Source organism: Scophthalmus maximus, chromosome 19, assembly GCF_022379125.1.
Source record: "Scophthalmus maximus strain ysfricsl-2021 chromosome 19, ASM2237912v1, whole genome shotgun sequence".
Classification (NCBI taxonomy): Eukaryota; Metazoa; Chordata; class Actinopteri; order Pleuronectiformes; family Scophthalmidae; genus Scophthalmus; species Scophthalmus maximus.
Genome location: NC_061533.1, coordinates 8,992,501 through 9,018,214, shown reverse-complemented (window position 1 = coordinate 9,018,214; position 25,714 = coordinate 8,992,501). Strand labels below are relative to the sequence as shown.

The following is a 25,714-nucleotide window of genomic DNA, read 5'->3' as shown; positions in this document are numbered from 1 at the left end:
AGTTGGACAGAACATTGTTGCACAAGTAGTTTAACTCCTTTAAGAGATAGGTCAGTGCATAAGTTGTGTGTGTGTGTGTGTGTGTGGTGAGTGGGCAAGAGGCACTTGGGCAGTGTGAGCGTAAAGTCAATGTATGCCACTGTGTTAAACTAAGGTCATCTGCCACTATTGATAAAATGCTGCACCTACAAAATGTGATTTAGATAAGACCATATTTTACAGTATACATATATTATTTCCCAGAACAAAATCAAAACAAAAAACAACCCAACTCATTATTCCTACGGGTTCTACTGTATTTCTTTCACAGAACCTGTGTAGCCTGAATGACAAAGCTCTGCCCAAGTGATAATTTATTTACTCGTGGAGGGAAACATTCAAGGCCCATTCATTTATGCAGCATGCTTATATCAGCATCAAGCACATTTCCTAGACTGTCCAGCAGATATTATGGATGAGCCCAGCAACTCCTATTTAATTTATTTGTTTTTATATAAAAACGGCCGATCCATGGCAGAATAATAAAATAAAATACAACCACCGTTGATTAAATTGGACTTTGTGCATCACAAACAACCCAATATTTCAAAGAGTATAGGAATTCCCTTTTTTCCATCCGTTTATCATTAAAGTACGTAAAAAGCTAACCCCTCCTACTCCTTTGAACAAGGACGTATAACTTGAGTCCAGAGGACTGTAACTCCCTGTAGTAAGACACCGACCTGGCAAGGTTCCAAGTCACAGTAAAACCAGCTCCTATAAAATAACGCTAGCATCAGTGTTTAAGATATGCAATTCAATTGCATCTCATCAGTCCACTGGTCACTTTCATAAAAGAGTGCTGTCTGCAAGACCGGAGGGTTTAAGACACAACAGGTCCACAGGCTGCACTCGAGAAAGATTCAGAGATGCCGCGCTGCGAGCATCCACTCACTAACAAGGTGACTAATTGGTTGGTCGGGCTTTGACAGGAGGACATTTCAACACTACAGATGTACATTAGGCTCCAATATTCTTAGTCAAAAAACATGCTGCTGCTGCGGCACATAACAGTAGATTGTTACAGGTCAAAGCGGTGGCGGCCAACGGGAGGTAATAAGAGGGCTGCATGTTAAAAAAAAAAATATGAATGATATGTATATGTATATGTAATGAGTTCTACAAAACATATGAAAATGCTAAGGGCACTAGTGTTGTCTTTGATGCTGTATAGAGCCAGGTGTCTTGCCAGGTAGAGGAAAGTAAATCCTGTAATCCCATCCACCACAGGCTGCAGACAGCGAGCGCGACTACGGCTGATATAGACCTCAGGCTGATTGACCTAACAGGCCACGTTGGTGTGTCTGCACAACCTGGCCTCCCCGTGTTTACATTGGCACTCACTCACCATTAGTCATTAGGGGTGTAAGGAAGAACCAAATCAAGCGAGACAGCACTGACATGGATCCATGCCTGCATCATATATACATGTACGAATATATGAATTTTAACTTTGACAAGAGACAAAAAGCAAAGTAGAATGTCAGTGTTTGACAAACAGGCTGCGAGGTATGAATCACCACATCGCTATAAGGTTTACACCCTGTTGAACAAACCACAGTGAGTTTGCTGTTGTTAGCAGAGGCAAGGTTTTATCACCATGCTGAGGTAGTAACTGCAAGCCACATAAAGAACCTGGCTGGCCGGGAAAAAACCCGAAAGAGGCCTTATCATACTGAAGGACAGCGAACCCCTCAGGTTTTAATACTCTGGCTCAGCTCTACCTGCTTGCACAAAGCTCACACTTTTTTATGAAAACGATATTAAAAATAGGAGTGATGGGGGGAAAAAAAGAGTAAATTACACCCAGAAACACAACTGTCACCTAGGCAATGGTAGACAGTTGTTCTCCCTGGCGTGTGAAGTTAATTGTGCAAGAAAATGTGGGAGACAGCCACGGACCAAATTACAGCAGCGTAAGCTTTCCATGTCAGACCACATTATTTTAAACAGTATTCTACCAAATTCGAATGTTAAAAAAATTATAAATACTTTCGTGATTTTTTAAACAGCTGGAGCTGAATTCAAGCAGTAAAATTACATTTTTTTCATTAAATTTGAAAAAACTATGAGAGAAGTCCAAAAACTATAAGAAAGTTGCCCGAGGACACAAAATAGCAGTGAGTTGAAATTATGGATACAACACAGTGAGATTCCTCTGTGCCTCCTGCACTGTGTCCTATGGGCGTGATAGTATATACTTGCAGTGCACGTAACATATCCCTGATTCTGACTGGCCATGGCGATAATATTGTCTTCTCCCGCATCTGCCTGTCCAGGGTAATAGCCTGCTAGCTCTAGCTTAGGTGGCTGGTCGACCCTGACTGCTGCCATATCAGGCAGAGACCTCTGAGCTGAAATCAATAGCCAGTGTTGAGGGTAGAGCTTGTTTGTCAGCCTGTCCCTGGTCTGTCAGTCACCATCCTCCATGTCCTCTGTCTGCAGCAGCCACATAATCTAACTGATGGGCCAGGCCATGAAAGAAACCTTGTAATGACAAAATGGCAGATTATTTTCGATCAGGATGCTGCTAATTGCAAGATCCATTAGCTCAGGTGTTGGGAGGTAGGCTATAAAATCTGTTGTATGTTCTATGTCGGTTTCAGAATATAGAATGGAATATAATAACAGCCAGTTATAATATGTTTGTATACTTACACTGATATCTACTCACTTTACTCTGTTACATTTGATGGTAAGCGGATTAACACAAACTGTACTATTCACTTGTATAAGGAAAGAAATCCCTTCCATAATTCTCCATTAGAAAGGTTATAACCACACGTCTATAACTATAGTTCTATGAGTCCATATTAAGTCAATGAGGAGGGCTCCATGGAATTAACAACGTATCTACTATTCAGAACACAACAGTTGCAACTCCACAATGTCTGGACGATCACATGATTCTTTATGAAATGGTTCTGTTACTTTCAATGTAACCCATTATGTAACACACCCACACGGGAGGTCTCTACTACAACACACAGCTCACACCCACAGATGGCGCTCATAGGTGCTCTGTGTTTGGCGCAAAAATTTACCAAACTGACTAGCCAGCATTCAGCCAAGGCAAAATATGCAAATATAAAGATTTATGCACATATACTGTTTATAAAAATTGACGTAGTCACCGGGTCCGGAAAGTGAAGCCAATCTGGAAGTGCCTGAAAACTGTATTAGCTCGAATTACCAGCAGAGGGCGACTCCACTGGTTGTGAGAAGATGTCGGTTTCTATAGAAGTCACTTGATTTATAGCGTCAGTAAACATTTTCATGAAGAGTTTATTGTCTCAATCTTCTCAAAGTCTTCTTCAATACAGCATGATGTGTATTTTGTAATTTATTTGCCCCATTTAGGGTAAAATAAACAATAAAGCACGGTAAACATGGGAGCTATTGACAACTACTACCGTCCAACCAAATATGGTTACTTCTGTTTTCAAAAAAACAAAATGGTGCTGGTCAAAATGCTAAACTTGAGGCTTCAAAACGGTGTTTCGCAGACCAATGGCTGATATCATGATGGGTAGCCTATACACAGAAACTTGCAAAATATATTCAATGGTGGGATAAAAACCCCTTTTTGTTCTTTCTAAAACTTGCAATTGGTTAGTTAGTGCAATTGAGTCTTGAAAAGTTCATTTATATAAAGTAAAGAGGAGTCGACAAGTGTATCACTTCTTTGTAGTGTCAAGAAGTAGTTGCACAAGAAAGACAGCAGGCTCTTACAAAAGTCGCTTGTCCTTAAAGGTATTTGAAGGTGGCTGCAGTCACTTTGAAAGAATTGATAAAACTTAAATAGGAAAAAAAAAAAAAAAAAAAAGATACTGCCCAACAGCTTTAACGGCTCATTTGAAAGGGTGTCAAGAACCACCAGCAACTCCACTTATCACAGGGTGCTGGCACCTCACTCCCTGTAGGAAATGCTTCAGCAGAGAGTGGTTGAAAACCAATCTCTCACTGAGAACCCCAACGTTAGAACAGATTTCTGGCACATGGAAATTGATAGTAGAATGTGACAGACTTCTCTTTAAAAAAAAAAAAAGTTGCACAAAAATGGAACACAGATCCAACTGAATAAAGTCTTCTCTCCTTCAGGAACCGCTGCTACCTCCCTGTAGAAGGTCCTACATTTGCTTGCCTTGGATTAACTCAGTGGGGGGCAGGTTCGTGATGCACCTAACAGTCCCTCACAGCGTGCAATGTAAATGTTAATATGACTTAATCTTTTACACAGTTCATTTGAGAAAAATAGTGGTATAGCTTGGGTATGACCAAAGCCCACGACGTCTGTGGTGATTTACTCACAAACACTGACTGCATGTGAAGGCCTTTGTGTATCTCGCAACTCAATGGGGATTTTCCTTTGACCTATAAGCACAAATTTTTCACTCATATCTAATTTTGTACGCCCATGTCTGTTCGTAGAGTATGTGAGCAACTCGCTGTCTCTAAAGTTCAACTTGTCTTCAGTCTTAAAACACCGTTAGAAGTAGCATCACATGGCTTGTGGAGATGAGAGGAATGAGCGGAAGAAGACATAGAGCCTCATTAGAGAAAAGCGTTTATGAAATCAAACGGGAATGTCAGGTCAGTTGAAAACTGAGTAATAATGTGTAGTAGCAGATTTTTAATAAATAATACACACAACTGCAGGGAAGCGTTTTAAAATTAAAACTCTTAACCCCTGCCATTGCATAAAAGCTATTTTAGGCTGTCAAACACATTTTATGATATTGTACAAATGTTTTATGGAACTAAGCTGCAAAGACTGAACAACTGCAGAAGTGGAAGTGTTCATTAAAATTTGACTTTTGATACTCCCAACACTGAATCATCGGACTCATTTCAGTGTTTGTGTGTTTCTATCTCAGAGCACGTGTGCAAACACCCGAATGACACGCACGCTCATGCATTCACACACAAAAAAAACACACGCAGGGAGCTTGCTATGCTGCCTCTTCGCAGAAGCATATGGTGGATATTTAATATATTTTCCAAATGTCAGTGAAGCCTGTTCACAAGTGTCACCACCAAATCCCTGCTGGGATTTAAAGAAAAAAAAGAAAGAATGAAAAAAGAAAGCAGATTGAGCTAAATGAAACCAAACGCAGAGTTCACTCAGATAACAACTCTCACTATTTGAAGGAGACTATTAAAGGAAACAAGTTTGAAAATGGTGGTGGGAAAAAAAAACAAGCAACTAAGGACATATTAAAATGAACAACAATGAAGTAGAGCCTTCAAAGGTTTTTTTTTTTCTTATTGCTAGCCACTTTTCTGTGAACACACACACGAACACACACACACACACACACACACACGCAAGCACGCACGCACACACACACGCACACACGTCTTCTTGCATGCATTTAACATGAACATTCCATTCATTAGGCCTCCAATTTCTCCAGCTACAAGAAACATTTCAATAAAGTCGCTTAATTAACACGCGCACCGATTAGAATGTCATGTTTCAGAATGGGTAGCAATCTGTCTTCCTGTCACTTCCTCTCACACACATACACACACAAGCACACACTCACACGTGTGCAAGGCGAGCCTCCCAGCCAGTGACTTAATGGCTTTTTTCACCTGCACTTAGCAATGGACTACAGCCTGTGAATAATAAGTGGGAAGAAAGAGCAAAAAACTGAAGAGGGGAGACTGAGTAGGAGTGAGAGTGAGAGAGATGTATTTCATGGTTTGACTGTCAATGTAAATGCCATATTCTATTGAGCGTTTCATATTTCTGTCCCTGTTTCTCCTAATTCTACTTCATTGATGCATACACTTGGATTATTCTCCCTGCAAACAGGCAGGACTGATATTAATGAATGCTGCCTACATGGGCCTACTTCATAATTGACTGAACCGCAGTGAAAAATTGAGGCAGACACTGAAGACTCCTTGACAACCTCTTTGACTTAACAGTAGAGGCAGAAATAAAGCCAAATTTTCTCCATACAGGATACAGCCGGCTTCACTCCACTCAGACATAATGCCCTTTCTCTGGCTACACGTAAAGCTGTTCAGAAAAGAAAGACCGTGTGCATCTATGTATTTTTGCGAGCGTTGCGGGTATACACTCATTGTATTAGCCAGAGGCCAAGGCCAGTCTGATGCCTCCGATTGTGCTCAGAGGAGTGGGGAAATAGGTGGCGATAAAAAATGCGTCTCATGCCACTGTGTTTGCTGCATTCCAATGGGGCTGCTTTGTTGAGCACCGGCGGCACAGTGCAGTCATACAGAGAGGAGAGACACTCAAAACAATCGGTGGGCCCCTGGGTCTCACAAACATAATCTTTAGAGACAAGGTAGGAAAAACACACACGGTCACAATTACCGCTAAGAAACGCAGTTTCGTTGTCATTAGCGCCAGAAATACAATGCTGCAGCACATCTGTGTGATGGAATGACTGCACATCCATTTCCATCTCTCAAATGTTGCATCTGCAAACATAGGGACAGTGCTTATATATGAGAGCAACACGTTCCATCCCATAAACTGTGTTGAGACGGGGGGGGGGGGGGGGGGGGGGTCGTCAACTATGTCCTCTAACCTATAACCAAACAACAAACAGAAGAAACACAGAGCCAATGTTTGCCCGAGCTCCCAGGGGCATGTCTGCTGGCATGAGGCGGGATCCCAGTTGCCGTTGGCGTGAGCTTATAGCTCCGTGAGCCAGTGTGTTTATGTAAAATCTCCCATGAGGTATAATGTAGACTAATAAGAAGTTATAAAGGTAATGTTGACCTGGTAATTGCCGGTTTCCTGCCAACCCGAGGGCCTGAAAGGCTTCCTTTGTGTATACACTGCGCCATTTAGGCAGATCACTCGAAGGGGTTAACTAAACCAAGACCAAAGATGACCTTTCTGTATCAAGGCAGTCTGTCAAACACAACATGACATGTGTTACGGATTGGCACGTGAATCACACAGCCAGTGCGATACGCTGAAACCTCATTTATTTCTTTTACAGTCATTCTATAGTCAAACTCTTCTGTTAATGGTTGAAAATGATTTGACTAGTTTTACCCCCCAGCCCCCAAGAAAAACAATTCAGCACTGCCATCTTTGAGAGCCTAACTCTACCCACTCCATAATTTACAAAAAATGCTAAAACGTGAGAAAGGTACCCCCCCCCCCCCCCCCCTCCAGAATGCCCCCGCAGCGAACATCAGTGTGGTGGAGGACCATGGTTGTCCTGAGCCGTATCAATTCGAGACGTCGGACTCCAGACTCCCCAGAAATATGCCCGAAGCATGTTGTCTCGTGAAAAATGTTGATTGCAAATGTATATAGCAGAGCGTTGCCATCGAGGGACCTGCTGCCATTTGCAACTACCACCGAGCCTTATGAGGGAGTGAAGGGTAAGAACGCAGAGCGGTGGTTCTTCTAAAGTCTGAACCGCTAAGAAGAGTATTCGCAAAAAATTGTTTAAACTCTTTTAAGAGTCTTTATCAGTATATATTTGAAAACAAACGGGGTTTAACAGACTCCCGCTCAAGGACAGGTGCTGGGGCACGGATTAGATAGCAGTCACATCTTAACAATTGCACATTTACAATGTCATCAAAAGATGGCGTTTTGAGCCATTTTCGACCCATGAAATAACATTTTTTGGAAAACTTTGGTAGCAAATAATAAAGTACTGCTGTGTTTCATCACAGTGCAGTCATACCATTTAGTTAGTTTTTTTTTAAAAAGTACCTCATTAAAAAAACAAAAACATACCACAACTCTTACTATTCACTACTACTACTTTTACTTGTGCTATTTATTACGGTGCTATTCTGGTGCAAATCTGGTGGAACAAAACTCGTCACTTCATCTTTGGGTGTCTCTGGATATTGCATCAGGTGAATTAATGCTGCATTTCTTATGTTGACATCATTAGCATTTTCATATAGTACAGTTCAATGCCTTTGCTAATGAATGGTGTTTTTTGTTTTGCTCCATACTCGGAGCCGAATGAGGGCATCAGCTTTGGGACACACCGTATCAAGTTCAGACACAAGTAATCAACTCGATCAAAACAGAAAAAGTCATATTAATTCATGACATGTAGCACGTTAGAAATAACTGGCAGTCAAGAGAATTTGAAAAATGGTCAACGGCTACAGGTCAACACAAAACACACAACAACATTAGCAGCATCAAATAAAGCTTAGGTGTTTGTGCTGGAGGCTGCACGGTGACGAAGCAGAAACGCAAGGTCGACTTGCACTGTGATTTCTTTCTTCGCTAAAGGTTACATGCCTCTGTGGGACAATACGGCAGATGAATATTCCATCTGCAGAGGTAGGCAGCCTTGAAGCAGTGAACTCCAGCAGCAGACGTGTTCAAACACAATTCATTATTTGCTCTCTCTCTCACATTTCCATGCTTCTACCCTGGACCCGATGCACCGGAGCCTCACCGTAAGCTTATGATGGCCTTAAAAGTGGAATGGAAAAGGGTTGACTCTGCTATTGATCTCCGCATTACACAAAATGCGTGGACGGAGGTTTTACCAAAATTGCACCTACACATACTTATCAAATCATTGGGTGATATTAGGTTGTGTTATCAATGTGTTGCTGAGCTTTGCCTTATGCACTCACACATTTTCCGGTATACTTACGAACGCCCGTTTGAGAATTATCTTGAACTTTCCTGTATTTCACTTGTACATTTTAATACGTAATTCTGGTAATGGTATTAGAGCAAGAAAGCAACAAAGTGAGAATTGGTTTTTAATAGTAAGATCTCTTCTGTGAGACAGAGCTACATATAGCAGAGGAAATAAGTAGAGGGAAGATACACAACAACCACAGCCCGACACACACAAGTATTAACATGAAATGGCATTAGAAACATGTCATTTTGACAGACATCTGCAAAAAAAAGCTCCGGTGTTTTAAATACAAATCACAGAATGGGTCGACATGCTCAAGTATATAAAAGTTTTGTAATGCATTTAGTCTCTGGCAACATTACATGAAGGCTGCACATCTGTTAAGACTTACTGGATTTTTGACAGTGCTAAATAAATGTGAAAAATAATATGCTTAAGGAAATAGTTTTGGTTTTTAGAATCAGAATTCAGAACCCAAACATGTGCAGCTCGTGCTTTCAAGTGTTTAAAGGTCTTTGTGTGCTTATTTTTCATTAAATCTGTGTGTGTGTGTGTGTGTGTGTGTGTGTGTGTGTGTGTGTGTGTGTCTCTCTGTCACACTAGCACAGGGACAAAGACGAGAGAGGCCAACCACCTGCTTATCTTGAAATAGGGCAGCAGCTCTCAGCTCTTTAATTATGACCGATATTCAAATTTGATACAGAGCGACAAAGAGGCCTACAAGGGGTAGATGTGTCTCATACAGTCGCAAATATGAGATTTATTTAATTATTACAGTATAGCCTTGCTACAACTTAAGATACAAAACTTTTTAAAGTATGTTCGCTCAATCTGTTTTCTCGATGCCTGCCTTTCTTTTCACTCCACACACTTTTTTTAACGCTTGTAGAATTACCATATAAAGCCATACACAGACACACACAACCAAACACAAGTGACACTCTGATACATGAGCAAAAACACAAACAGGCCTTCAGAGTCTCTATTTCCACCGTCTGGGTGTCAGGCATATAATTGAGGGCTTACAGTGTGCTCCCCTTCTGCTAAGCCTCGCTATCTATCTGGCCACACACTGCTCTCACAAACTGCCCTCCACTGGTACACATCTGATTAGGGCTGCTCTGTAAATGAAGCTTTACAGGACAGACCGATAATGGAAGGAGAGGAGGATAGGAGAGGAGGACGAAAGAAGAAAAAACAGATTACAATATGTAAAGAGGCGGCGAGACGTGGACAGACTTGAGTGCCGAACGGGAACACCGCGGTGGGGACGCGTGTGGGATGGTCGTGATGGTACAATGGAGCAGACAGAGAGTAGAGTTAGGTCGTGACAAGCAGCCGTGGCAGTATCACAGAAAAAGGGGACTGTTCTTCCTCCAAATCCATTCACTTAAACTTTTTTGCCGGTGCTGGCTCACCTACCCCAACATAATCTATAACTGAAGCAGTAATGTTTCCATTATTTTTTACTTCAGTTAACAAATGGCCTTGATCAGTCAGAAGACAGACAACCTGTTCATAGTCGACAGTCTGCATCTTGAAGCAATATTTTAATCTGATATTTTTTCCTTTTTTTTAATAAAATTTCAATTAACTGTGAATGAATTCACATAGTTAATCATCTATTTCATACGACCCCCAGGAATTTAGTTAATCACTTTTTTTTACTCATTAACCTGAACTCATAAGCCAGTGCTACTCAACTGGTCGCCCTAAGTAATATAAAAAAAAAAAGTGATTTGTTTGGAGCAATTAATTGAACACAATATTAACTTAATCTATAAGGAACATTTGCGCCTTGAGATGTTTTTTCACAAAAACGAAGTTGTTCCAACTTTGACCAATTTCACTTGCATAATTTGACCCCGAAAGCAGTAGCCTCCGCGTGAGCCATGTCACGCATGTCTAATACTGAATGGTTTGTTGTGGTTTTTCTATTACAATTGATTCTGAAATGACTCCTGAAATTAATCCTGTAATGGAGAAGATATGCATGTTAGGAAAATAAAGTTCTGCGTCTTTTCCTAAGGAGACCTATGACTTCAAGGTGGGGAAAACAACCGTATTGCCATTCAAAGAATCCCATGCAGATCCAACGAGCTATAAAAAACACACACGTTGAATGAGGCACATATGCTGGATTGCAGTAAATCACGGCATGTGCCAAGCCCGCGACTCCCCGCTGCCTTTTATGTTCAAGCAGCCGCAAATTATACATGCCTTTTATCATATAATCATTTACACGCACACAAAAACACACGTATCAAGGAGAATGTCAGGGTTTTTCCGCTGCTTTATCAGCGTTGGAACAAATGATGAGCGGGAATAGCAGGCATCCAGCCACCACTGTGGCTCTTTGCCAGAGCTGTCACGAGCTAAGCCATATGAACATAACCGATGCATTGTGTATAATGGCCATTCCCTGTCAACTGACTTATGTACAGTACAATAGCTTCACAGCGGGAAAGGAGCATCATGCGGACAGAGAGAGGAAAAGAAGGAATGACACCGAGGAAGTCAAACAAGCTGACGCGAGGAGCCAATGAAAAGTGAGGAGTGAGTAAAGAAGCTGGAAAATGATATTAGGAATCTAAATGAAAAGTGACCTTTAAGTACAAATATATTTTGCATTTAGATACTCCGGTAACCTTCCTGTAAGTAGAGGAATCCTACTGAGATAAATACGGGGATCTTCTCTCGGACAGCGGCCACCAAGGTGGAGAAAACCACGGAGACGCTAGGCGGTAAATGACAGGTCAAAAGTCAGCGCCAGCAGGAGGAAATGACATCAGCAGGACGTATGAATAAACAGTGGGGGATAATCATCCTATACAAGCGCTGACCTTGCGAGGGATTAGCGGTGGCATTATCTCTCAAAATATACAGATGTAGAAAAATGAGAGAGCTGGTGACCTTCCAAAAAGAAAGTTTGTGATTTCAAGTTTTATGTTTGATTGCAAAGTAGAACACAAAATTTTAAAACACATTATGGTGTTTTTAATTCACAGCAGATGGATATTTCATCACTAATTTCTACAGTTTAACAGCTAAAATTGGAAAATACAGTATTTTTGCAAGTTATGTAATTTAAAAGATTAAAGCAATATTTTACATATATTATATATATGTTAAAATATGAATTGATACTAATATATATATACATATATATATTTGACTATTTGTTGTTCATCTCTTACTAAACTGAAATGCATACATGTATTATTAATATAATCCCACTCAATGTTCAACGGTATTATTACAAATCGTATCAAATTATTATTTATAACATGTTAATAATTTTTTGGCCAATTTTTTTTATTGTTTTAAGAATCCGAGTCTCTGAAAGTTTCCTGAATGTTGACTATGTTGTAGACTTGTCTAAACCACCTGTTACAAAAAAGTCAGTGTATTGATCCCCAACTTGATTAATTAATTCATACAAGCTTTTTTTTGGTTTTGTGCTTCTGTGTGTGGTTAATATTATCCAAGTAATCTTTGGCTAATATGCTTGCAAGCTTTGTATAAAAAAGATATTAAAAAGTCATCTTAAGTTCAAGAACTTCTATGCACAGTTCTGCGGAGATCATAAGTAAAAAGGCAAATGCCAGCAAAGCAGGCCATAAACACAAAAGAGCCCCGAGCATTATATTACTATTGAATGCTGCTTTGTGTCTTTTAAAAAAGCTAAAACTACAGTATCTTACAAAAGATCAACGATGAATATTGAGTTACACGGTGGGCTTTGACTGTACTTTGCAGAAGCTTTCATATTAAGAACTACATAGTCAGATAAATTTAAGATACCCCCCAAAAAATCCCAGAAGTCTTTTGTGATTAGCAGCTGGATATTGACTTAAGAGGAATTTCATTAGGTGTAAATGTTCTACAGTATGTCGGGAATTTGGCATTGGTCACAAATGTTGTTGGCCCAGTCATTCACACTACAAATCTGTCAAGGTGGGCTGTCTAACACAACTGTGTCCAGTGCTGGCCTTTTAAAATGTGACCATTATTTTTTGCAACTATACTTTGTCACCTGTATGCCAGCAGAGTTTGGCAGCAGCGGGATCATGTGCTATGTGCTGTTCTTGTTGTTTGCTCTTCGCTAAACAAGCTTTGCTAAAAGCCAGACCCTCCTAATTTGTGCACAAGCCTAAAAAGCCTTCAACCTTTTAAAATTACAGTCATGGCCCTGGTGTCAGGGCAGTATATTTACACAGAAACACATCGTCATCTACTTTTTTGACATTTTGAGGATAACTTAAGTTCTTCTCTGTAGGAGAACATTAAGGTATATAGTAACAAAACTTGTGCCGTGCAGGTAATATAATCTGAAAATTCGTAAAAAATCCAGTTTAAAAAAATAATGGAAAATATAGGACCACATAGACGGAAAAGAAAGTCCCATGCACACGTCAGCAGGTACCTATGAAGGGCTCAGCTCAACATTATCAGAGTGAGCCAGGGCTAACTATAGAACCCGCAGCAGGGTGCTTTAACTATTAAACACTTTCCAAATCTGGTCACCAACACACATCAACGCCTCCGTAACCTGCAGGACAGCTCCATTCACACCTGAGTGAGACGAGGAGGAGGAGGTTGATGAAAGAGAGACCGAGCAAGACAGTGAGCGAGGGGGCAATGTAGAAGAAAATGAAAGGAGATAACCAGAGAGAGTCCCTATAGCAATACTGAGCAGTTTAATGTACATAAGGCCGTTGGCTGTCCACAGGCTGTATTAGTCCTATGAGGCAAAGGCACAGTGGATGCGAAGTTGCCTCTAGAGAAACACTTGTCATAACACAAACACACACACACACACACACACACACACACACACACACACACACACACACACACACACACACACACACACACACACACACACACACACACACACACACACACACACACACACACACACACACACACACACACACACACGTAAACATACAAATAGTAACACACACATTGGAACTAATAAGAAAGATAGGAAAATGCAATGTCTCACTTTTATAAACAAAAAACCTTATAGCCGGCAATAACAGGGAGACGTTGTACACGTCGGCACCGCTCGGTGTTATTGAGTCCCACGGGCACACTCACAGCACAATGTTATTAGGAACTACAGGGCCGAGATGATGGTGGTAGAAATAGAACAAATGGACCATTTGTATCAACGCTTCATACACACACGGGGCCTTTTGCCACTAAAGCTACCCCTATCTGGAGCAGGGACGTTACTGTCATGCAGTGGCTCATAGATGTGTGATTACATCGTTTGGCACCAGGGTACACCTTCATCTGTGCACACAGAGACAAACATTTACACACATTTACATATAAATCTGTACATAAACACACGCAACCCAAGTCCTCTCAATCCTTCTCCTCCGTGGATTTAGGCGAAAAATAGTGTGTGTGTGTGGGGGGGAGAGAGAGAGAGAGAGAGAAAGAGAGTGTTAGTATGTGAGTGTATTTGTGTGTGACCAGTAAGATGGTAGACAGCGTAAGCCCCAGCCTTCACAGCTTAAGCCCCCCTCACTTTTCTCCCCCATAAGGCAAACTGTGGATAGACCACAAGGCTTAGCTGGAGAAAGAGGAGGAGAGGACAATATATGGAAACTAATTCAATTCCAGACCCTTTTCCCCGCTCCCCAATCTGCAAATACCACTGAGGCCTGATGTAAGGAAATGGAAATCTCGACTGATATACTGCACACACTACGTAGAATCTGTAGATTGGAACCCTATGGCAGCGTAGTCGTGCACTTGAGCGGCGGCCTTCCAGCTAAATGCCTCAACTCTGTGGAGGTTCAAGTCCATCATCGCATGCCGTTTCTGCTCCCTCCTTCCCCCCGTCGCCCTCTCAGTTTCCGTGTCTATTATTTAATGCACTTTCCAAACTTGTAAATGAAGGAGAATGGTCATCCCCCTTATTCTCCACAGAAAGACTACACCGTAGTTTCCATCGCTGAAGCCAAAGGCAACTTCTTCTTTCTTTTTTTCCTTTAGAGAAACATTCGGCACTTTCTTTTAAGGTTTCTGTTATTTCAAACAAAGCAGTTTGGAGAAAATATGAAAAAGAAAATTAGTGTATGAGTACATGTTTTATGTATACATGTCTTATCGTTACTTGTATTGCTTTTCTCTGCTTTACTTAAGGAAACAGTGATGTTACTTTGGACTACTGTAAGTGATTAATTGATTTATCAAGAACATGAATGCTAAATTAATTCATGAGGATGCACAAGGATATTATCTGCAGCCCTTGATATCACAGAACAAATATCAGCACCCTATGCTGCAGCATCCAGGAGTACTGCCTGTCGTGCTGGAGTCCAGCTCTGAGATCTGTGTAATGGTGGTTGTTTTTCCCGCGGCTCAGGAATTCACATTGATTTGCAGAGATAATAACCCACTTTATGAGTCTATGCCTTCATGATGTCCAGTAGCATTTTTTTTTTTTTTTGGAAACGTGTTATTCTCTCCCTCTCCCTGTTCTACCATCTCTGCCGCCCCATAAGGAGAAAAACACACTGCTCATGAATTTTCCCAGTATATGCTATTTCTGTGCACAACTGCTCCATTGGTTTTTAGGGTCACGGCATGATATAGGAAAGGGTCGTGGGAGTCGGCGTATGGGCTTGGCTACCTCCGGTTCCATTGTTTTACACTTAATGGAACTGGTGTCAAGAGGATGGCGCCTGGGCTGTTCTCCTGTCAAGTTGTGTTTTGATGGTTACACTCTTCAACATTAAAGACGCCAGGTGGATGAAAAAAACACGACCATGGACCCTAAAAATTAAACCCAGTAAAATGCTGATATTCACTGACACTGAGCAACAGTCGAAAAAAAATCTCAATTGACTAAATTGTGTTTCCCAATAGTACATGTATATTGTACTCTCTCAATTAATGCATATGTTTTATGAATTGCTTCAACGTTTTACAGTTGTATCTTTAAGGTCCTCTAATGTAGTTTGCAAATATCAATACGCACATGACAAGAGGTGTCATCATTTTTGGTGGTCGAAAGTCAAAATAGACATTAATTAAACAAGATTATCACTGACAGAGAAAAACTGACTCAAGCTTTAAAAACACTATTGTACACTAGTGGCTATGAACATTAACTGGCCCACCCGTACTAAACTGCAAACCCGGAGACATAACCTGCTTCTTCCTCTACACAAACGCATGTACAGTATACGCACACAACAGTCACAGAGGGGAGATATGGATGGACAAAGATTGTCTATTGACTTTCTTCCCTTTTGCAGCCCACATAAATCTGCAACACCGCCCTGCGCATTTTAATCGACAGCTTGTAAAGTTGCATTGTTTACCTACTGAATGCCAGACAGAGAGGAGCAAACAAGCTATTACACTATCTAAGTTTACATCACATTATGTTTGACAGCACTTACACTGTACGTCTCTCAACAACCGGTCGGTAAACAAACAGAATGGAGGGAAAAACATGCAGAGGCTCAAAGAGAAATAGAAATGTGAAAAAATAAAGAAGACGGAAAGATAAGAGTGAAGCTACAGCCTTCCACATTACTGCCATCTCACCATTAGGTTTGACAGAATATACAATAACTGATCACCTCTTTTGAGTCTTCCCGCCTGTTCTTTATTGCAGTGATTTCAACATTGTGAGACCTTTTAAAAATGGCACAATGCCACACGACCATGAGACGGGGATATCATGTCCAAGGGGCCTGACATGTACATCAATCCCACAAATAGTGCAGAATAATAAAAAGTGAACGCTGGCTTAAGGTTAAAAGTGAGCACAGTAACTCTTGAGCTTTGAGCGTACCCTAATGGCCTCATCATATTGTATATGGGAGCATAGGAATCACCTGTCATTTTTTCATTGTCTGTAAGGTAGTTACCACGCTGTTCCAGCTGCTTTTATGCTAAGTAAACTCACCTTGTAAAATGCACTATGAAACTCTGGGGAGTAAGTGTGCGTCAAAATTTTCCCCAGCAGCAAGTGAAACCTGTTAAAGCACACATTGGCTCACACATAAGGCATGTGAGCAAGCACATGGGCCACACAAACACACACACACACACACACACACACACACACACACACCCACACACATGCACATCGGTGAAGGCACACGTAATGGCGATATTTCATTCTTGAGGTTCGGCTGAAGGGGAGGGGCCGGGGAGCACCATCTATCAACGTTCAGTGCATTTAGAATAAAGCATCCCGGATGAAAGCAAGAGCTGAAAGATGAATGGTTAGAGAGATGAGAGGGGAAAAGAGGGGAAGAAGGGGTCTGGTCTTGGAACGGGGTTCACAGCAGAGGGGGGGAAAGGGCGAAAAATGTAAATGCATGTTGACTTTGTTAAAACTGTGAAGGGGGACAAAGGGGGACAAATGAAAATTGAATGACAACAGTAATCCCACAAGCTGACAGATGGGTAAATACAGATGGACATAACAATAAAATGGACAATCTGAGTAGCTCAGACCCTCTGATACAACAAGCAACAAGATCACAGCCGTCTGGAAGATGGGCTGTCATTTGCTAGATTTCTTATTGGGAAACGTTTTGGTTGCAAAGTATGTGATGCTCATTCAGGAAGTCATTTTAAACATTGTTCCTTACTTAGAACCTGATGTGTCAATCAACTACACCATAGGATAGGCTGTTGCGTTATTACCATGCACGCACACTTGTACGGAGCAGGGCTGGTGTGAAGCCGAGTTCTGCCAGCTGCTGAGAATTGTAGGTCCGTCGCATGAATGCGCACAGCGAAAGCGATATCTACCATCAAGTTCATGCTGAATCCTGTCTGCCTGCCAAGGACGGTAAAAACTTAACAGATGTTAACGTCTTGGCCGGGATTTCTCCCGGTGCTGCCGATGATCAGTCTGACAGTGAAAAGGAGAGAGCGAGAGAGAAAGGGAGTGAGACGATGCGAGAGCGGGGGGGAAAGAGCGCTGCACACAGCTCTACAATGAAGCAACTTTTTATATTGTGCAAAAAACAATTGTATCGTTATGAAACTGTGGTGGGATGAATATAGTATATATAGTAGCCTATATACAAAGGGTGTGCACAGTATGCATCGCCCCTTCGATGCTTTTTATCTTAAAATTGTGTATATTTTTCCACTTTGTTTGGTAGAGCAGACGGCTCGGAAAATGACGATACCATTAGCCTCAGTTGCCGTTGCTACAAAGACGCCATCAGTCCAAAGTGCCACTCAGATCAGTAGCATATCCAAAAGTAACCCGGTCGAAACTGAGACGTACACACACAACGCAGGAGCAGCATTGACAAAGGTCTGATTTACTGATTTACTGCGGAGCAGGTTTCTACAAAATGTAACTTTAGCTTGGTTTCCACTTGCCATCAGCAACACACACAGAACAAATGTTGTCGTTTGACAGTGCTCACGTTCTGTACTGAGGATTCAACCAAGAGAATTTCCTTACAGTCCTAAGTGTCGAAATTGCACAAAACCTAAAAAAATAAACAGCACTTTGACATTCTGGAAAGCCTAAAACAACTCCCCCGAATTCACAACCGAGAACAAAGCTCCTCTTTTTCTTCATTCTCACTCCGACAGTCTCCCACATGGCTCACCCAATCTTGTATAGATGTACACAGGAGGCCGTGACTGACAAGGTGAGGGATCGCGGGGAGCAGTGTGGGTGAAAGAGGACAATTACCATATGTAAAGAACGGAGGTGCCGCGGTTTCTCTCTTTTTGTCTCCAGATAAACTGGGCGTCGCTACAAGGGACAAGATTACTGCAGGTAGATATACGTGTACTGTACATGCATACGCACACATACACACACATAAGAACAAAGGGCGCACACAGACAAATGCGATAGTGATGGAGGACAAGAAGATATCACTGTCTATCCAGGTGTGTTGGAGATACAGTATGGGCCACTACCTGAGGATGACAGCGGTGGTGTAGAGATCTGATTAGCACTGGGAGAGAAGCAGAGGAGGTTTTCCCATCGGGATCACGTTGCAAACCCTTATCTTTTAGTGCTACTTTTATTTCTGCAAGGGGTGATGGGCAGACTGGAACCCTGTCGTCCATATGCTTATGGGAATAAAGAACTTAGGAGCTGAGGACCTTTTTTTTTCTTTTTGTTATACATATGTGAATAGTAAAAAAAAAAAAGGGGGGGGGGGGGGGGGGGGGGCAGAGTTGTTTCTCGTGTTATCTTACCAGTTACTGGAGGAGGAGGGAAAAATATATATATATTGTTTTTAATGTCATTTCTGTTATTAACATTATCTCCTCAAACCACTTCAATTGGCCTCTCCACCACATGCTCATAGAAGAGGCCTGTTTCTCTTTGCTTGTATTTTTTTTAACAGATAAGCAGTGACATGCTTGGATCCTTTTTTTTCTTTCAAAATTTACAAAACATGTAAGCTGTTTCTAGACTCCAACATCTCAGCTATCGCCACATGTATAAATATAAATTGACTAAACGTGTCGGAAAGTCTCTGCAGCCCTCGAAGCCTGTGCAAGTGGCAGTGATAAGTGGGCCACGTAGATTAGGGGGTTCTTAGACAAAGGGTCAGGAATCGGAATTGCTCAAAGGCCTGCAGCTCCAGAGTCACTGTACGAGGATATGAGTTGTATTATTTGAAATAAGCTTGGGTCCCTGGGTAAATGAATTCCATATGGTCCAGTCCAAGTACTAAAGACAACTCATGGTGTCTGATTACTAGATGTGGGTAAACTACATAAACGGGTTCTTGATACCCTTGACCACACTTTAATAATATTATAGAGATTTAAGATGTCAACAAAATATTTTTTTGGGTTCGTTTCTGCTTTGCTGATTTACGCTCAATAGAAAGAAATTAGTCATTGCTTTTTCACCACAGTCAAACATATTGATTATGATAATCGCATCATCTCCGCTAAGAATGGTAGAAATAAACAGAGAGTCACTCATGGAATTTGGATGAAAAGCTAACTTTTAAATTACTTAACCAGTGAACATAATTAAGCAAAGGTTTCCTCTATAGGAATAAAACAAGTTTCCCTCTGTATTGTAGTATGATGCTTATTGAGGCGACGTTCCTATCAATCTTTGATTATGGTGACATTTTACACATGAATGCTTCAGCTGTAACTTTGAAGCCCTTGGATGCTGTTTATCACTCTGCACTAAGATTTATTACGGGTGATAATTATAATACTCATCATTGTGAGCTGTATGCTAAGGTTGGGTGGCCCCCTCTCTCTCTCTGTAAGTTATGATAGACACTGTGTGTTATTTATTGATAAAACCCTTGCCATTTTTTTAAACTCCCTTTCATTACTTTGTTATGAAAGTCTTTTAATGTGGGCCCTTATCAAAAACGCTTGAATTATTAAATTATGTCGCAGGTGCCGGATGTATTCACTACGCTTAGAAAATCTAGTTTTTCTCAATGTGCACCTGCAACCTGGAATAGTGTTGGAAAAATCTAAAGCTAACCTTTTTATCCTTAGGGCAATTAAAAATTAACTTAAATAAACTTAAAATTTAACTTAAATGCTTTATTCATCCTTGAGGTCTTAGAATTTTACAATTTGAAATTTTTTCAATCAATTTGATCTAAGTTGATTATTTGTGTATCTTGTCGTCTAGGATTTTTTTGTTAAATTTTTACTCTGCTACATTGTAAATGAGGTCCCTACCTCAATGTTTTTCCATGTTTACATCCAGGTTAAATGAATGATCGAACGAATGAATGGCTTGAATGAAAAAATACTAATACTAGTTTAAGCTCTTTTGTTTATCTTCAATATTGCTGCTCATCACGGTTTACTCCTTTTAATATATATGTTCAAATAATTATTTATTCTATCATCTCTGTTTCCTTATTTATTGTATATTTATTATTTTTTATGAATTTCTTTTCATAGCAGGGATGTATTCTACCTTCAACAGTTAAATTGTCTTCCCCTTTAGATGATCTTGTTTGATGGGCACATATGACACCGTTGATATGTGTGTGGCAGGTGTGAGAAGCTCTTAACAAAACATCTGTGGAAAAATTAAAGTTTAGTAGTTACCCTGTGCACATGGAGATTGATTAGCAAAATGAATACAGAGAGTGGAGTGACAGATGGAGGAAATCAGGAGGGAAAGCTTTTAGAGATTTCACAAAATCTTTGGTGGCGAGACCATTATCTATCATCAATCACGTTACAGGTGTGAAAGACCAACGGAAATGAAATGCATAAATCTCATTAAACAAGTGCATTAAACAAACCAGGTGTTTAACAAGCCTCTGTACTTACTTGATTCCAACCAATTATGTTCAGACGAGAAGAGAGAAGTCTAGGAAGTTGTTTTTTTCTTCTTCTTCCACCGAAGTAATAGGGCTTTCAGTAAGATCATTACGCCAAAAGGAGCTCTATCCTCGCTTTTTTCCATTTGTTTCCTCTGCCTCGCAGAATAATCTCTTAAACCATCTGCACTGGGAGTAAAATTACATGTTGCCTAGCTCTCTCTTTCTGTCATCCAAACCTGTCTTTATGTCTCTCTCTGTCTGTCCTCAAAGCTTCCATAAAATCACACAGGAAGCAAAAGCTGGGAGGAAAAAAAACAGAACACTCAAATGTAAGAGGCTTGTGGACATCTCAAATGCACTCCGAGAGGCCATTAATAAAAATAATTAGCACAGGAGATGGGCGGAGAGAAAAAAACGCGGGCCCGGCTTGGCAGATGTTAGATCTCATTTCTGTTATTTAATTTATCGGAGAGCGAAGCAGGACATCCACAAATCATTTTGTTAGAGCCCAGAGCTCCTGCAACAGGCATATCTATCCTGGAAGGACACACACGTACACACACATATAAATACACACAGAGCCAATCATCAGCCAAAGACAGGCCAGAGGGGTCATTAGTGAAGGGAGAAGATCAGATGTCACCAATTCATCTTGGTCAAAGTGATTAGAGAGACACACAGAAAGAGAGGGATATATAAGGGGGGTGGTTGTGCGCATTCCAGGTTTAATGTACCATTGTGATCTTGGGGTCATTAATCAAACACCAGTGGACGCACGCCCACACAGTGTTTCGCACACACAGTTAAGGTTCAAGTTCAGAGGGGTCAAGGTGATTATTGTGACTGTAACTCACAGGCATTGGCAGCGAACTGCAGCCCGTGTTGGACGGCAACCGACCAAGTCTCCGCTCTGTGGCAACGCAACTTCCTCGGGGAAACCTTGAGCAATCAATGCCTGACATTAATTTTTTTTTTATCTAATTTGTTTTCCATATCTGCTGTCACTGCTTGGTAAAAGAACTGCTATGGAACAGGCAAACTGGCGGGGGTTTTTTGAGGGGGGAAAAAAGATGAAGATCAGTCTACATTCCCCCAAAACTTTATATTAAGTCATCTATGTCAGAGAAGTAGCCAACAGCGGGAGCTGTAAATTGCTGACTGCGGTTCCTCTGTGAGCACAAAATTAAACTGCGGGAGTCGAGCATCTGATTCAGACAGATATAATGATGCAGCTTGCGATGGATCCGAATGGGTCAGCATCATGTATGTATGAAGGAAGGATACCTCATTCCAAGTTGCAGCCCTGCTCAAGAAAGATGCAGACTGGGCATTTAGTGGGGACACTAGGCTGATGCATTTTCAGGCCCACTGAGCCTTCACACTAGATAGAGCTGTCAATTTGTTTTTATTTGGAATGTAGGCATTCGTTCAACTGTGGGGAGGAAATGCTAATATTCAAACTGTTAGTACCTAAATGTGCAGGAATGATTTGCGTGTCATTTGAACACATTTTGTCAGCTCACAAGCCCAGGGTTCTTCCTGCGGGTTCTGAGATTCTCCTCCGAAGCTTCACAAACCACTACGAGTTTTAGTTATCCCGTTTTGTATTTCATAGACTATTAGTTCAACAGACTTTTAGCCACAACTTCCTATTATCGAGCACAAAAACAAGTGAGAGACAAATCGAGCTTGACAAGCGAAACAACAAGTTTCTATCGACGCCAATTAACGCGTTTGAGCCGATCGATGTGTGGGTTCACAGTGAATATCATATATCCGCTTCTATACAGAACAGGTGTAACACAGCATCATACCATTGAGGTTAATATGTTCATCCAAAACGCCTCCTCACGCCAACGACAAAAAAACAGCTCCTGACCCAACCCTAAGCTCTCTGAGCTCAGCACAATGCTCATTTGCCTCTTACCTCAGTTGTCCCTTTGTGCAATGTTGCAAAAGTAATTTATTCGCACAATGATGAGTTTACGTGATATAAAAGCAGGGAACGACAGGCACATAAAAGTACATGGGACTTTGTTTACAACAAAAAGCCAAATTAAACTCACCCAGACAATCAAACTCAAGCAAACACAATTCATCGCAGATGGAGCTTAGTTCTGACCACAATGTGGATGGTTGGTGTTTCTGATTTGAAAAGCTGATTTGCCCAAAGAGACGAGACAAAAGGAAGAACTTTTAGATTGTGTCACATCGAGTACCTCTTGATACGAGTAGGGACTCAAAACTAATATTTGGCTGCACAGCTGGTGCCTCGCATCTGTGGAGCTCCCATGGTAGGTACATGTCCACACACATCCACGCACATCCACGCACACACAATAAAAATCAGAGACGTTGCTAAAGGCTGCCTGACTTGATGTTGGGAAGAAAAATGCCTTGATTTTTTGTGTCAGACAACAAAAATACCTCTAATCCACAAAACAACACATAAAAATCCTCCCGCCAAGTTAGTAAAACAGTGGGAGCGTCTAGGAACTGCACCGGGGAGATCCAGCGAACATCGCTTCTAATTCTGTGCAAAACTTTTCAATAACACTTTTACTGTTTGCAAGTCTCATAAGGGGCAAATTGTAAAAATCAAATGAGTCCTGAATCTCGGCAGCGGCCGTGGGTAATAATAGTTATGATTATAACACCGGAGGTTGACTGCAACAAAGGGACAGTGATTGAAAGTATCTTACCGTGGTCTGTGATTTTACAAGACACAAGATAGAGCTCCTTCAGACTTCTCCCCTCCTTGGCAATGATTTCCACGCACCTACAGAGACACACACAGAAAGAACAAACGTAAAGTGTCACCTGAGGAGTCTGTGTCCAAGATATTGTGTTTCTGTTTTGCTTGAAGGCAAATTTGGAAAACACCACAATGCATGCACGCAACCACACACAGGAGCTCTCTTTCTCTTCACACACACACACACACACACACACACACACACACACACACACACACACACACACACACACACACACACACACACACACACACACACACACACACACACACACACACACACACACACACACACACACACACACACTGAATTATTCCACAGTAAAGGTTAAAAAGTACAGCTGCAGGGTCACAACTGTTCACATATTCTGCCTCTGCTTCTTTTAACACACATTCATAATTAAAGACCTGATCTGATTAAAGTAGCATGCACCAACACAGCAGGAGTGCACGTGTGCATTTGTGTGTGGGAGTGCGTGCGCGGACACACCGCACACATTTGGTTTTTGTAGGAAGCGCGCTCACTTCAAAGAGAAATACTGTATCTGCATTCAGCCCAGCGCCTGAGCCCAGAGGACCTACAGTGTGTGTGTGTGTGTGTGTGTGTGTGTGTGTGTGTGTGTGAGAGAGTATACACTCGGGAGGGCCAAGGGGAACATCAGAGTATCCGTATCAAATGATTCTCTTTAAATGTCTCTAATGAGAGCAGTGTGTGCAACAACTAGATTTTGATCAACGCATTTGACCTATTAACCTTCAGGAGTAAATGTTTTGATCTTCATGCTGATGTCATGTCATGAATATTTATGAGACAAAGAAAAAAAAAAGCTCATACGCGCGAACGCACACACGCTTGCATGGCTCTCACGTTAAAAGTGATGTTGAGCCGTCTGCTGTCGATGAGCCTCATGTCAAAGTGAAACAGGGAACAACACTGTGGTGTTTGTGCTGTCTAAGAGTCACTTATGCACTTTTGCGCAATGTGACTGACAACTGAGGTTATTGTGAAATGCATTGCTCATATTCACTCGCCATCCCCTGGCTTCATCTCACCATAGATCAAGCGCGACGCGTGATGACTGGGCGGGAGCATGTGAGCTCCTTTTCATGTTTTTTTTCATGCCACAGCCGGAGTGAAAATCCAATCCAGGGAATCCAGGGCGGCAAAATTCCGAGCCTCTTGAACACAGCATGATTTGTAAGCTGGCATGTTTTTGTTTTTTGTCCTTTCGGGTTTCCTTTAAGGCACGACACTTCAAGGATGTCACTTAATGTGTGACATATCGCACCGCAGGATCAATGGGGGAAGAAACGTCGTGTGGAATGTGTCATTCAGTATTTCTAAAAATCCTTATTTCTGAGCGAAGCCAAAGCTGTTAAAATATGCACTGGCCTATCTGCTTTGCTTCATTCGGTGACACCTTCATATTTCACCTTTTCCATTAGCTTTCAGTCCGCAGTGGTCCTGCGAGCCTCTGCGTGTTGTCATGTTGTGCTTTTCCTACTCTGTCATCCGCCCCTCCCAACCTCGCCTTGTTTATTATTCCCTCGTTCCCACTGCATCTTACTTCATCAAGACCTAATTTTATGTCCGCCACTCTTCTTACTCTCTCTGGCCCACTCTCAGATGTGGTTAAGAAAAACGCCACGGTTTTTTTTCCAAAAAAAAAGAGAGAGAAAAAGACCTGTTGCAATCGGTCATTCCTGACCCAAACTTGTACCGTGGCCAACCTAAGATTAGATTCAGTTAAGCCAGTCGGATCACAATATCCTGCTGTGTGTCTCGGGGCTACGGCATCAGTGCTGCTAATGAATGAATGCACTAGGAGGGGATGGTAAGGAAACAGATGAAAAGAAAGTAGCGACTCAGGGATGCAGCGATGAAGGCGGAGGCAGAGAGAGTATCCACTGGGAGCTTGTTACACTGTGCCCGGGTCCCAGGGGTCAGAGCAAAAGCAATTAGATTCGACTTCAATGAATGAGGGAGGGAGTGAGTGAGG

The 25,714-nt window shown here is 41.5% G+C and overlaps 1 protein-coding gene across 1 annotated transcript in view; it reads right to left on the bottom strand.

Annotated features, from left to right (window-relative positions):
• Positions 1-25,714, bottom strand: part of fbxl17 (F-box and leucine-rich repeat protein 17) — a 202,896-nt gene that overhangs the window by 38,847 nt on the left and 138,335 nt on the right. Inside the window, exon 9 of the mRNA XM_035639826.2 lies at positions 23,662-23,738. Coding sequence (XP_035495719.1) covers positions 23,662-23,738 — 77 coding nt within the window. The remainder of the gene's footprint in view (positions 1-23,661; positions 23,739-25,714) is intronic.